We start from the raw sequence: 14,915 nt of genomic DNA on the forward strand, positions 1-14,915 counted from the left end.
TTGTTGTAGGTATTTCCTTATATTATTTTAGTCACGTTTATGGTAGCATCTGAGTCCCACCTGGCCACCCCATATTTTCTGTGCCTCTTTGGCTGTAGATCTGCAGTTGTATCTGCAATTTATACATTTATACGTATTTTACTTGGTTTTAAATGTTTATATTTGGATTTTGGATTTACATGTCAATAACATTTTGTGAAATTTTCATTATGGATCTGTATACGCTTCTTTTTTCATGTATCTTATACCTTCTACTTCTGTTAAAAGCAGAATTGTGCAGTCCCACATATGGAACATCTAGGGATCAATAATACATCCACAGTATTCTAGTTCATTCAACCTCAGCATAAAAGTACTTCCAATCTACACAAAAATAATATATACAGTGGTCCCTCAACATATGATATTAATTGGTTCCAGGAGAACCATCATATGTTGAAACCATCATATGTCGAGTACATATGTCTATGTAAAAATGGTAATTGGTTCTGGGGCCTTGGAACCATTGTATGTTGAATACTTATCTCTATGGGAAACTGCTAATTGGTTCTGGGATGACCACTGTATGTGGAGTGTATGTGGAGTGTTTAACAAACCAGGGTGCCTCCAGCTGTTGCACAACTACAACTCCCAGCATGCACGTACAGCCATTGACTGTCTGGGCATGCTGGGAGTTATAGTTTTGCAACAGCTGATAGGGAAACATTGATGTATGGGGTGTAGTGTGTGTATGTATTGTATGTGATGTGTGACATCGCATACAGTAGTGTACAGTTCTTTAAATACCTTCAGGGGGGGACAGAATGTCCTCCATTACGATCCTGCCGACTACAGTGTTATAGGAAAGGAAGGGGAGGGCAACCAGCAGCTCATTGGATGCCTGCAGCAAGATGCTGCAGGCTATTGGCTATGGCTGCACTGGGGGGGCGGGGCTTACACGGAGCTCACAGTGGAAGCCTGTGTGAGTTAGCAGGACAGCATGTGAGTAACAGGAGGAAGAACGGGGCACATGGGGCACATTAAACAACTATCTGTCAGTTACTGAAGTTGTCAGCGCTGTCGCATAGCTGTTTGTATGATGGCCCCCGACACACAGCAGCATCATATGTCGATGCTGCCTTCAACATACGATGGGCTCCGAGAGGCCATCATATGTTGAAATGATCATATGTCGGGGCCATCATAAGTCGAGGGGTCACTGTAGTAGTAATATTAAAGAACCAGCCATTTGACTACTCCTGTCCATATGACTCTCCATCAGCGAGATAGCAGAGCTGCTATTGATCTGCTGCAAACATCTTCACTTAACTATAACAGCTAATTCCAACTTTTGACTATTTCTTGTTATGGCCTTTGCCAAAGCCCTGCTTCTCATCCTCTGTGCTACACCCCGACTTATCTCTCAGTTCTGCTGTTCCTGCAAGCTCTTATATATTTATTTTGTTTCTGTGTGTTCCTGTAGAGCATTGATTACATTGGTTGGACCTTCCAGGTCCCTTTGCATATTTTTTGGAATTTCTTTGCAATATGCTATATGTAACAACTTTTGACACGATGATCACATATGTCAAAAGTTGTTGATCCACTCCTTAGACCCGCTACGATTGTGAAGTATTAGCAGGAGGAAGCGGGCAGCACTGTACTCCGCACCCCAGCCAGCCAAGAGCTCCATCCATTTATCTGAATAGATTTCTAATACGTCACATTTGTAGCGGGTAAGACAATGCGTTCAACAACTTTTGAAATGTCTCCCATTATTACTGACAGTAACGCTTTATGGTTTAGATTAGCAGTGGCAAAATATTCATTTTAAAAGAAAAAACCTACCAATCTGCTGTTGTAAAGTCTTTGCAATTCCTTTACATAGCTTACCGTCCTGCTGATTCTGACAGATCCAACCGCACACTTCCTCTGGCTATGTTGTCCCTCTCTGCTCTTCCTCTCACAGTGTGAAAAACAGCTGTGTAGTAAGTGATGGCTCACAAAAGGGTGAAAAGCACTCTTTTGGCAGTGTGAAGAGGAGGAGAGTAAAATCAGAGGCTCTACATCAAAGTAAAAAAAAAAAAAAAGGAAAACACTTACAGAAAGAGGGGGGGGGGGGGGGGGGGAGGGAGGGAAATCACACACAGCCCAGCATCTGTGTCAGCAAAAGAGAGGAGAGATCTTTTATGGATCGTAGAAAGGGAAACCCAGTACAGCAGTGGTTGTGCTGATGCACAAGAGCTAGTAAAGGCAGCAGAGTCGTGGACTTAAACACACAACTGGCATGTATTACAAGGAACTAAGGAACACAAGAGAAAAGTATAAAACTGGGTGAAGCTTTCAAACTTTCCTCTTTAAAGCATTATTAATTTAGCATAAAATAAATTCATACTTTTCCATGCTTGCTTTCATGCATTTCTCATAGTATGTATTTAAATAGAATTTTAGTGTACCTTCACAACTGGGTGACCACCAGTAACAGCTTTCACAGCTCCCCGACTACCTTCGGTTTCATAGTGTGCCCGATGGTGGGTCTTTGGCTGCACCTCCACCTTCAGTTCACACTGCCCATAATGGCTGGGTAAGGGCCAATCTAATGGAGGCAGAGATGAAGTCCTAAAGACATAGAGTGGTTTTATTTTAAAAGCATTTGTTCACAAATGACTAAAACATCTATGCTACATAGTCTGTGTACAAAGTAGGCAAATTTATACTTTTTAAAAATGAAGGGGGGGGGGGGGGGGGGAGGGAATTAAAGAAAACACTGGGAAGAATAAAAAAAAAAAACTGTTATCAGTGTAACCCGCACTAGCCTGTTGGTACAGGTGTGTAGCGTGGGTAACACTGATAACAACCATATTTACCTGATCCTATTTCATATCTTCCATTCTGGAGCATGCTTGGGGCATGGGCGGAGCTTCTTGACGTCACTGCTGCTGTTTCCCCAGGCCTGCTCACAGTAGGGACCGGCAGCGGTGACATCAGGAAGCTCATTTTCTGTGATACATGAGGCTTTTTTTTGTATGTTTCATTTTTATTATAAGAATGGGGACAACATTTCCCCTGAGGAGAATGGTGCACGTGTGTGTTTGTGTGTGTCCCAAGCTCCATTAATTCTCCATTCATGGGGCAGCCAATTCTAACTCTGTAGGTAAAAAGTATTCTGATTAATTCCCTGCACTTTTAGAGCTTACCAGCACATGTTGGTTTAAATGGCTTTTTGTTGTTGCTGTAAATTACGGTAAGTATTGTATAAGTAAATGGGCAGGCTTTTTCTGTTCACCATATTACACACACACAATAATTTTTATTGTTTTACTAGACTTATTTTGTGAACAAAAACTAATTTTCAACCTTTTAAAACCCTGTAAGGGTTAATGTTTATCTACTCATCTACTCATGTACAGATCCAAATTAGGGCTTGTTTTTTTAGGGGCCCAATTATGCCTTATAATAGACACTTCATTTTACCATAAAATATATAATGTAAAGCAAAAAAACAAAAAAAAACTGAGGTTTTAAAAAACAAATCTGTGTGTGTCAAAACCTCGAGCTGCCATTACAACAGATCAGTCCCCCACAATTATATTTCAGAGGAGCCACTCTGACCTCTGAACCTCCAACCTCTTAAAGGAGAAGTGCAGCAAAAAGATAACTTATCCCCTATACACAGGATAGGGCATAAGTAGCTGATCGCGGGAGTCAGACCGCTGGGACCCCCTGCGATCTCTGGCTCTCTCAGTGAGGAGCGAGTCATCTACCAGTAGACTGAACGCGCATCATTCATTTCCATGGGAGCGCTAATGATGCCCGAGTGCTGTACTTAGGTCTTTTTGGTGCTCCAATAGAAATGAATGCAGGGTCTCAGAGATCACAGGGGTCCCAGCGGTCAGACCACCCATGTTAAGCTACTTATCCCCTATCCTGTGGATAGGGGATAAGTTAATTTTTGCTGAGGTTCTCTTTTAACCCCTTAAGGACCAAGCCCATTTTCACCTTAAGGACGGGAGCATTTTTTGCACATCTGACCACTGACACTTTAAGCATTAATAACTCTGGGATGAATTTGATTCAGAGATTGTTTTTTTCGTGACATATTCTACTTTAACATAGTGGTAAATTTTCGCCGATACTTGCATCATTTCTTAGCGAAAAATCCCCAAATTTCATGAAAAATTTTAACATTTAGCATTTTTCTAACTTTGAAGCTCTCTGCTTGTAAATAAAATAGACATACCAAATAAATTATATATTGATTCACATATACAATAGGTCTACTTTATGTTTGCATCATAAAGTTGACATGTTTTTTACTTTTGGAAGACATCAGAGGGCTTCAAAGTTCAGCAGCAATTTTAAAATTTTTCACAAAATTTTCAAAATCGGAATTTTTCAGGGGCCAGTTAAATTTTGATGTGGATATTAGAAATACCCCATAAATGACCCCATTATAAAAACTGCACCCCTCAAAGTATTCAAAATGACATTCAGTAAGTGTGTTAACCCTTTAGATGTTTCACAGGAATAGCAGCAAAGTGAAGGAGAAAATTCAAAATCTTCATTTTTTTACCCTCACATGTTCTTGTAGACCCAGTTTTTGAATTTTTATAGGGGGTAAAAGGAGAGAAATCCCCCCCAAAATGTGTAACTCAATTTCTCTTGAGTAAGAAAATACCTCATATGTGGATGTAAAATGTTCGGCGGGCGCAGTAGAGGGCTCAGAAGGGAAGGAGTGACAGTGGGATTTTGGAGAGTGAGTTTTTCTGAAATGGTTTTTAGGGGGCATGTCTCATTTAGGAAGCCCCTATGGTGCCACAATGGCATACCGTTTTGGAAAATACACCCCTCGAGGCACAATAAGGGGTCCAGTGAGCCTTAACACCCCACAGGTGTTTGACAATGTTTCGTTAAAATGGGATGTGTAAATGAAAAAAAAAAATTTTTTACCATTTTTACAAGAGGTAATAGGAGAAAATGCCCTTAAGTACCAGGGCATACTGTATGCCCGTGGTCCTTAAGAGGTTAATATAACTGTTTAGATGCCACTGTTAGTTTTGACATCTATGGTTTAATATTTGCCATTGATTGTTACAGAGCCCGTTTTATACAGCCTTTATGCTGCCAGTACATAATATAACATGCTAGTATGAGTTATAGGAGAGTAGAGAAAGGAAGTACAGTGAGACAGATAGTGATGCTGGATTTACATGCTGGATTACACTTACACACAATTGATCAATACAGTGCGATAGGATTGCATTGATCAGTATAAGCAATCTAATGATTTCTTACATAAGTTTCATAGGGGGATGGGGGATTTCAGATGTGTTAAAAAAAAAAGTTGGGATCACAGTGTGCAGAAATGTCTAAAATATAATGTTCTTGATCCCGCATGGCAAACATGACAAAAAATGTAATCTGATGGAAAAAAAAATTTTTTTGGGGTAACATCACATCTAGAGATGAGCAAATTTACAGTAAATTCGATTCGTTATGAACTTCTCGGCTCGGCAGTTGATGGCTTATCCTGCATAAATGAGTTCAGCTTTCAGGTGCTCCTGTGGGCTGGAAAAGGTGGGTACAGTCCTAGGAGACTCTTTCCTAGGACTGTATCCACCTTTTCCAGCCCACCGGAGCACCGGAAATCTGGACTAATTTATGCAGGATAAGTCATCAACTGCCGAGCCGAGAAGTTCGTGACGAATCGAATTTACTGTAAATTCGCTCATCTCTAATCACATCCCAGAAAAAAATATAATATAAAGAAAATCAAAAAGTTCCATTAAAGGGAAACTGAAAGCTGTTCACCCACTAAACCCAATACACTGGGGTTATAGTGTGGGTGAACAGGAGTAAAATGACGTGTCACTTACATGAATTGGTGCAGCAGTTTCAAAGTTATACCACTCCAGTGTTCTATTGCTAAATTCCTTCAGTGTGCAATGAAGGCAGGGAGCTGGCTTGCAAAGCTTCCCTGCCTCCTCAATATGCCCTCCCCTTATCCGAATATGCAACTTTCTTCACTCTCACGTCCTACTGACATGATCGCCTATGGTCAAGTGAGCACTCTGCTACTGTAGCAGTGTGCAGGCGCCACTCCCTCGCTACACCCAGAAGACTAGCGTCTTTTGGGTGTAACTTTGACCGCAGGCACTCACGACACTAGGATGTGAAAAAGTTAAGAAAATTGCATATTTATATCAGGAGCAGGCATGTTGCAGAATATTGAGGAGGCAGGGCAGCTCAGCAAGCCGGCTCCCCACCTTCATTACGTGCAGAAGAGCTCTAGCAATAGAAAAAAGGAGGGACATAATGTTGGAACTACTGGACCGATTCACGTAAGGGACGCATCGTTTTACTCTTGTTCACTAACACTACAACCCAAGGTATTGGGTTTAGTAAGGGTGAATAGGCTGCAAGTTTCCCTTTAACCCCCGAAATGTTACAAATAGAAACTAAAGATTAGGTCGCAAAAAACTAACTCTGTAAGACAAAACAAAAGTATACTGGGTGTATTGAGGGGGGATTGAGATCATTCAAAGCATTGAATACAGAATTTCAAATTGGCAAAAGGAAGGAATTTTATTATTTACAATTAAAAAGAGGCAGATAGATATACACAGGATAGAGATAAATTTATTATAGGAACACAAACTTTCACTTATATTATGGAATCACAGAGTACAATGAAGTCCTTGAGGAACATTTATAAAGGGTTAATATACAAAACACCTATTCATTTTCAAGGTCATATTAAAGAGAAATGGGAGAGATATAGGACCCTTGGAAGGCCCTACTTGGGAAAAAATTCTGAATAATGTGATGTTGGGATCTTCGAATAAAAAGTTCCAGTTCTTACAGTTAAGGATTATTTATAGATGATATTATTCCCCCATTGAAGGGATAGGCTGCAGACAAGACTCGACCTGCCCAAAATGTTTGGGAGGATAAAGCAAATTTTATTCATCTTATATGGAGCTGTAGAAAGGTGAGGGGCTTCTAGGGGCAGATAGAAGACAATTTAGGTAAAAAAAATGTAAGCAAAGAATTCATTTGGAAATTGGGTCGGCAATTTTAGGTATGATAAAGGAGTTTGTGAATTTAAATGATCTATTGTTGAAAGTAGTAACCCTTGCTAATCCCCTACACATAGAACAGTGGATATGTTTGGTGGAGATAGTCAAAAGTTATGAAGGATGTAGAATAAGGAAGTCAAAGAAGAAGCAAAGAGAATTTGATAGGACATGGAGTAAGTGGTAGGATGGTTGGAGAAGCAAAGCAGGGTCTATGAGGCATGGGCTGTGATTAGTAGTAAATAGGGAATCTGTCAATATCCTCCTTCCCCCCCCCCCCCCCCCCACAATTTTTTGTTCCTCCTCCACACAGGGTGAGGGTGGGAGATGGGAGGCAAAAGATAATGAGATGGTTACTATGTTTTGTATTGTATTTGTATGTCTATAAAATGAGAAAATAAAGAACTGAAAAAAAAGTTGAAAACCTTAACAAAAATTATACAAAATTGGGTATCCCTATAATCCTACTGACCGGCAGCATGACGATAGCTTTTCAGTTTTTCTGCAAAGTGAATTGCATAAAAAATTGCATAAATACACAAAAATAAAAAAAAGTTATTAACAGCTCTGAGAAGGCAAGAAGTCATACATGTGCCAAAAATCACTGAGGGGGGGGGGGGGGGGAAGGGGTTAAGGGCAAATGTGTTAAATACATGCAATCTTCGAAACCTTTCTATAGTACTCTGTGCTTATGACGGACATAAAAATTAACTATTCTATATAAATATTTATTTGTACTCACCGAAATATAGGAGTGTGTCCAGACTTTGGTTTATTCCATGTAAAATGTGACGGAACAGACAAAAACTGATCATTGGAGGAGTCCTTCTTAAGTAGATGGGGAGAACCTGAATTATCCTCTGAGGGGGTCTCACGAGTTGGAGATAAACTACCTTGATCTTCAGTGCAAAGATCAACTTTTCCTAGCAATGTGGCACTTTGGTCTCCAGAGGTTTTTCTTGTTTTTAGGGGTACAGCAGTCTCTTGGAAGCACTGGGATGGAGAAGCATTAGGAACAGAAGTGTATGCCAAACTGATCCAAGTATCTTCTGTTATACTTCCCCTTGGTGAATGACTGGGAGATGGTGTAGGAGAGTGATGGGGAGAAGGAGGACTTTGATAGCAGATATCCGCACTGGAGTGTCGCCTCTTGCCACAAGGAGAAGTAGGCCTGGATGAAGGCCTAGATGTAGGACGTGGGCTTAACCAATTCTCATCTGTAATGCTAGTTCTGGGAGAGTGGCATGGGGACTGTCTGGGTGACAGAGATGTACCATAGCCTATTTGCTGCCACGTCTCATCTCCGGGAAACCCTCTGGGAGAACAGCTAGGTGAAGCCAATGGTGATCCCAAAGTGAATCGGGCTGCAGCCTCATTGAGCTCTGAATCAACATCATCATAGATGTGTGAAATAGATTCACAAGAGGATGCATCTGAGAACCAGCTCCTGGAGGAAATGCTACTTCCTGGACTTGGACTTAATGATGACTCCCTATAAGATGGCTCAAGATGGAGGTAAAGGTGGTCACGGGACGGTCTTTCATTGTAGTCATTTTCTGAGCAATTGTTGTGGAGTTCCTCTGTGGTTTCAGTATCTTGCTGGCAGTTAGGAGATATTGATGTAATCTGAATGCTGGGACATTCAAATGGCTTTGGACCTCCAGCCTGACTGTACATAGAATCCTGCATTTCATTTGTGCCATAAGTCTTATAATTTTGCAAGCGGGAAGAGGGAGTGCGTGTGGAGCAGTGATGTGGAGGTCCATGCTGAGAGACTGAAATAGGCTGATTCACTGCTGATAAAGGTTGGTCTACATTGAAGATAAAAAATGATGCACTGTCATCAGGCTGAAAATCTGTGAATGGGGAAAGAGTGAAAGATTAATAAAATAGTCAAATAACAAAAATAATCTATATGTATGTAGGACAGCTGCTTGTTGGAAAATGTTTTAATAGCAATTAAAAAGAACAAAAAATAACCCTGCAAACAGGAAGTAAAATAAATTTTTACTAAATGATCAACAATGTTGAATGTTTTTATTCCAGACTCCCCAATTACGACGAAGGTTCACATGATATTTCAGCTGTAAGTAGGCTAGGTTCAAAGCTGTTGTGCTTCCTTTCTTGGTCCATTTGGCTTTTTCTTTTTTGCGTTGAACGGCCACAAAATGGGCCACAGCACAACTGACTCCATCAGGTCATCACCGGGTGCCGACTGATCCAATTTATTTATATTATAATATTACAATGGTCCCTTGACATACGATGACCCCAACATACGATGGTTTCAAAATACAATGGGCTCTCGCAGTCGGGGCCATCATGAACAACGGTTCTCTAGCGGCGCTGACTGCTGCAGCTGCCACCAGGCCCTCTGATCTGCCCTGCCAGACCGTTTTGAGGATGCAAGTACTCACCTGTCCCCGCAAAGGCCTTCAGTGTGCCGTACCTGGAGTCCGATCAACGCTCCCTACGGCGCTAAGTCCAGTCACTATGTCCCGCCGCCCCTGCGTCCAACTAGCGCTGCCCTGCTCTTCCCTCGCACACTAGGAGTCCGAATGGACCTCCAGTGTGCATGACACTCCCCTACACCCAACATGCAATGGTCATCATGGAACCAATTACCAGTTTTCCATAGACATTTGTACTCAACATACGATGGTTTCAACATACAATGGTCCTTCTGGAACAAAATTACCATCATATGTTGAGGGACCACTGTATATACATATACATACACACAAGTACATTTGGATAAGTGTCAGGTCAATACACATGCCCTAACTAAATACGACTAAGTTTGAAATGTTGAAAATTAAAACAATTTAACAAAAAAATATAAATAAATAAATCTTCTCCAAACGGTTTTAAAAACTGTCTGACTGAAAGGCTGATTGCAGCACATACTAAAAAGTATTAACCACTTAAGGACCTAGGGCGTATGGATACGCCTTGACGTCCTGGTACTTAACCCCTTAACGACGCAGGACGTATATTTACGTCCTGCGCCGCCTCCCGTGATATGAAGCAGGATCGCGCCGCGATCCCGCATCATATCGCGTGGGTCCCGGCGCTAATCAACGGCCGGGACCCGCGGCTAATACCACACATCGCGGCGATGTGCGGAATTAACCCTTTAGAAGCGTCGGTCAGCTTTGACCGCCGCTTCTAAAGTGAAACTGAAAGTATCTCGGCTGCTCAGTCGGGCTGTTCGGGACCGCCGCGGTGAAATCGCGGCGTCCCGAACAGCTGATCGGACACCGGGAGGGCCCCTACCTGCCTCCTCGGTGTCCGATCGACGAATGACTGCTCCGTGCCTGAGATCCAGGCAGGAGCAGTCAAGCGTCGATAATGCTGATCAAAGGCGTGTTAATACACGCCTGTGATCAGGATGAGAGATCAGTGTGTGCAGTGTTATAGGTCCCTATGGGACCTATAACACTGCAAAAAAAAAGTAAAAAAAAAGTGTTAATAAAAGGTCATTTAACCCCTTCCCTAATAAAAGTTTGAATCACCCCCCTTTTCCCATAAGAAAAATAAAACAGTGTAAAAAAAAATAAAAATAAACATATGTGGTATCGCCGCGTGCGTAAATGTCCGAACTATAAAAATATATCATTAATTAAGCCGTACGGTCAATGGCGTACGCGCAAAAAAATTCCAAAGTCCATAAAAGCGTATTTTGGTAACTTTTTATAACATTAAAAAATGAATAAAAAGTGATCAAAAAGTCAGATCAAAACAAAAATCATACCAATAAAAACTTCAGATCACGGCGCAAAAAATTAGTCCACATACCGCCCCGTACGTGGAAAAATAAAAAAGTTATAGGGGTCAGAAGATGACATTTTTAAACGTATAAATTTTCCTGCATGTAGTTATGATTTTTTCCAGAAGTGCGACAAAATCAAACCTATATAAGTAGGGTATCATTTTAACCGTATGGACCTACAGAATAATGATAAGGTGTAATTTTTACCGAAATATGCACTGCGTAGAAACGGAAGCCCCCAAAAGTTACAAAATGGCGGGTTTTTTTCGATTTTGTCGCACAATGATTTTTTTTTCCGTTTCGCTGTGCATTTTTGGGTAAAATGACTAATGTCACTGCAAAGTAGAATTGGCGACGCAAAAAATAAGCCATAATATGGATTTTTAGGTGGAAAATTGAAAGGGTTATGATTTTTTAAAGGTAAGGAGGAAAAAACGAAAGTGCAAAAACGGAAAAACCCTGAGTCCTTAAGGGGTTAAGGACCCAGGGCGTATCCATACCGGGGTGACTGCTGATATCAGTCAGCAGGCACCCTGCGCAAATGCCCAGGGGGGTCATCAGACCCCCCCGTTGGCGATCGGCGCAAATCGCAAATGAATTCACACTTGCAATTTGCACCGATTCCGGGTCATGCGGGTCTATGGTGACCCGGAATATAAGGGGGATCGCAGTTCTCTAAGACATCCACGATCCCCCTGTAGGCATAGGAGTGAGGTGGCAGAGGTGCCACCCCTCCTATCCCTGCTATTGGTCTGCTATTGATCATCAGAGGCGAAGACCAATAGCAGACCGGGGGCGGAGGGGTTAACTTTCGTTTTCCCCGTCCTGCCCACCCACAATAGGCGGGACAAAACGGGGAACCGAAGGGGACCGGGCGCCGACGTCCACTTATCGATCCGGAGGCTGCGGCGACGGTGATCGGCGGGCGGCGTCACGTGCGTCAGAAGAGGACGGCTCCCTGGATCCTATGAAAGCCAGTAAATTGATCTGAGACTGTGGTCTCTAAACTGTAGCCCTCCAGATGTTGCAAAACTACAACTCCCAGCATGCCCAGACAGCTGTTTGGGCATGCTGGAATATGTAGTTTTGCAACAGCTGGAGGGCTGCAGTTTGAGACCACTATACAGTGGTCTCTAAACTACATCCCTCCAGATCTTGCAAAACTACAACTCCTAGCATGCCCACATAGCTGTTTGTTGTCTGGGCATGCTGGGAGTTGTAGTTTTGCAACATCTGGAGGTCCACAGTTTGGAGATCAATGTGCACCGGTCTAAAAACTGTAGCCCTCCAGATGTTGAAAAACTGCAAATCCCAGCATGCCCAGACAGCAAACAGCTGTCTCGGCATGCTGGGAGTTGTAGTTGGGTACCTCCAGCTGTTGCATAACTACATCTCCCAGCATGCCCTTCGGTGATTAGTACATGCTGGGAGTTGTAGTTTTGCAACAGCTGGAGGCACACTGGTTGGAAAATACTGAGTTTGGAAAACCTTCAGTTAGGTTCTGTTACCTAACTCAGTATTTTCCAACCAGTGTGCCTCCAGCTGTTGCAAAAGTACAAATCCCAGCACACACGGTCTGTCAGTACATGCTGGGAGGTGTAGTTTTGAAACAGCTGGAGGTTTCATTTTCACAAGGGAAAAAAGGAAAAAAGCCCCCCAAATTTGTAACTCCATCTCTTCTGAGTAAGAACATACCCCATATGTGGATGTAAAGTGCTCTGCGGGCGAACTACAATGCTCAGAAGAGAAGGAGCGCCATTGGGATTTTGAAGAGAAAATTTGTCCGGAATTGAAGGCCACATGTGTTTACAAAGCCCCCATAGTGCCAGAACAATGGACCCCCGACACATGTGACCCCATTTTGGAAACTACACCCTCATGTAATGTAATAAGGGGTACAGTGAAAATTTACGCCCCACAGGTGTCTGACAGATTTTTGGAACAGTGGTTCGTAAAAAAATGAAAAAATTTTCATTTGCACAGCCCACTGTTCCAAAGATCTGTCAAACGCCAGTGGGGTGTAAATACTCACTGCACCCCTTATTAAATTCTGTGAGGGGTGTAGTTTCCAAAATGGTCACATGTGGGGGGGGGTCCACTGTTCCGGCACCACAGGGGGCTTTGTAAACACACATGGCCCCGACTACCATTCCAAACGAATTCTCTTTCCAAAAGCTCAATGGCTCTCCTCCTCTTCTGAGCATTGTAGTTCACCAGCAGAGCATTTTATGTTCTAACATGGGGTATTTCCATACTCTGTGGGGTTACAAATTTTGGGGGTCATTTTCTCCTAATACCCCTTGTAAAAATGTAAAATTTAGGGGAAAAACTGCATTTTAGTAAAAAATAAAACATTTTCTTCATTTACACATCCAACTTTAACGAAAAGTCGTCAAACACCTGTGGGGTGTTAAGGCTCAGCGGACCCCTTGTTACGTTCCTTGAGGGGTATAGTTTCCAAAATATTATGCCATGTGGGTATTTTTTGCTGTTCTGGCACCACAGGGGCTTCCTAAATGCGACATGCCCCCAAAAAACCATTTCAGCAAAAGTTGCTTTCAAAAAGCCAAATGTGACTCCTTCTCTTCTGAGCATTGTAGTTCGCCCGCAAAGAATTTTACATCCTAACATGGGGTATTTCCATACTCAGAAGAGATGGGGTTACAAATTTGGGGGGGCATTTTCTCCCATTACCCTTTGTAAAAATGGTAAATTTGGGGGAAAAACTGCACTTTAGTGTGACATTTTTTTTTCCCATTTATACATCCGATTTATACAATCCCATTGTCACTCCTTCCCTTCTGAGCCCTCTACTGCGCCCGCCGAACACTTCACACACATATGAGGTATTTCCTTACTCGAGAGAAATTGGGTTACAAATTTTGGGGGCTTTTTCTCCTATTACCACTTGTAAAAATTCAAAAACTGGGTCTACAAGAACATGCGAGTGTAAAAAATGAAGATTTTGAATTTTCTCCTTCACTTTGCAGCTATTCCTGTGAAACACCTAAAGGGTTAACACACTTACTGAATGTCATTTTGAATACTTTGAGGGGTGCAGTTTTTATAATGGGGTAATTTGTGGGGTATTTCTAATATGAAGGCCCTTCAAATCCACTTCAAAACTGAACTGGTCCCTGAAAAATTACGATTTTGAAAATTGTGTGAAAAATTTCAAAATTGCTGCTGAACTTCGAAGCCCTCTGATGTCTTCCAAAAGTAAAAACATGTAACCTTTATGATGCAGTCATAAAGTAGACATATTGTATATGTGAATCAATGTATAATTTATTTGGAATATCCATTTTCCTTATAAGCAGAGAGCTTCAAAGTAAAAAAAATGCTAAATTTTCAATTTTTTCATCAAATTTTGAAGAAATTTTCAAGAAATTTTACCACTGACATAAGGTAGAATATGTCACGAAAAAACTATCTCGGAATCAGAATGAAAGGTAAAAGCATCCCAGAGTTATTGATGCTTGAAGTGACAGTGGTCAGATGTTCAAAAAATGGCCGGGTCCTTAAGGTATATTTGGGCTGGGTCCTTAAGGGGGTTAAAGGGGTATTCCTATCTTGTAATTTTTTATGTTTTATGTCCTTCTCCGGCGGTCATCTTCTCCACTCCGGGCAAGCTCCGGCCTAGTACGCTGCATAGACGCCGCTGCACAGCGACGCCCGTGCGCAGCGACGCACCTGACGTCACGGCGTAGCGGCGTCTATGCAGCGTACTAGGCCGGAGCCTGCCCGGAGTGGAGAAGATGACCTCCGGAGAAGGACAGCCCGGACCGGTTCACTCTTCACCCGGAACGCCCCCGGACACTACAGGAAGGATGGATGGCCCGGACCACCCCCATTACGAGTAAGTTTAATTTTTTTATTGACTCGGAGGGTGGGGGTGGGGCCCGACCGGTATAGCGGTATGGGCAAAAATCCATACCGGTATACCGGCCAGCATCACGGTGGGGGGTGCGACGCGGTGCGGTGGGTCGGGGGTGCGGTGCGGCGGGTCGGAGTTGGCCAATGCGTGCAGCCCCAGCTATCAGCGTGCTCGCTCTCGCCTGTTTGATTGACAGGCGGGAGCGAGCACC

At 42.5% G+C, this 14,915-nt stretch overlaps 1 protein-coding gene across 4 annotated transcripts in view; it reads right to left on the reverse strand.

Annotated features, from left to right (window-relative positions):
* NFATC3 (nuclear factor of activated T cells 3) overlaps positions 1-14,915 on the reverse strand; it is a 149,652-nt gene that overhangs the window by 85,601 nt on the left and 49,136 nt on the right. For all 4 annotated transcript variants that reach the window (XM_056526432.1, XM_056526434.1, XM_056526433.1 and 1 more), the window contains 2 exons: positions 7,798-8,911; positions 2,436-2,598 (listed from right to left, as the gene is read on the reverse strand). In XM_056526432.1, coding sequence (XP_056382407.1) covers positions 2,436-2,598; positions 7,798-8,911 — 1,277 coding nt within the window. The remainder of the gene's footprint in view (positions 1-2,435; positions 2,599-7,797; positions 8,912-14,915) is intronic.

The sequence above is a fragment of the Hyla sarda genome, chromosome 6 (genome assembly GCF_029499605.1).
Source record: "Hyla sarda isolate aHylSar1 chromosome 6, aHylSar1.hap1, whole genome shotgun sequence".
NCBI classification, from domain to species: domain Eukaryota; kingdom Metazoa; phylum Chordata; class Amphibia; order Anura; family Hylidae; genus Hyla; species Hyla sarda.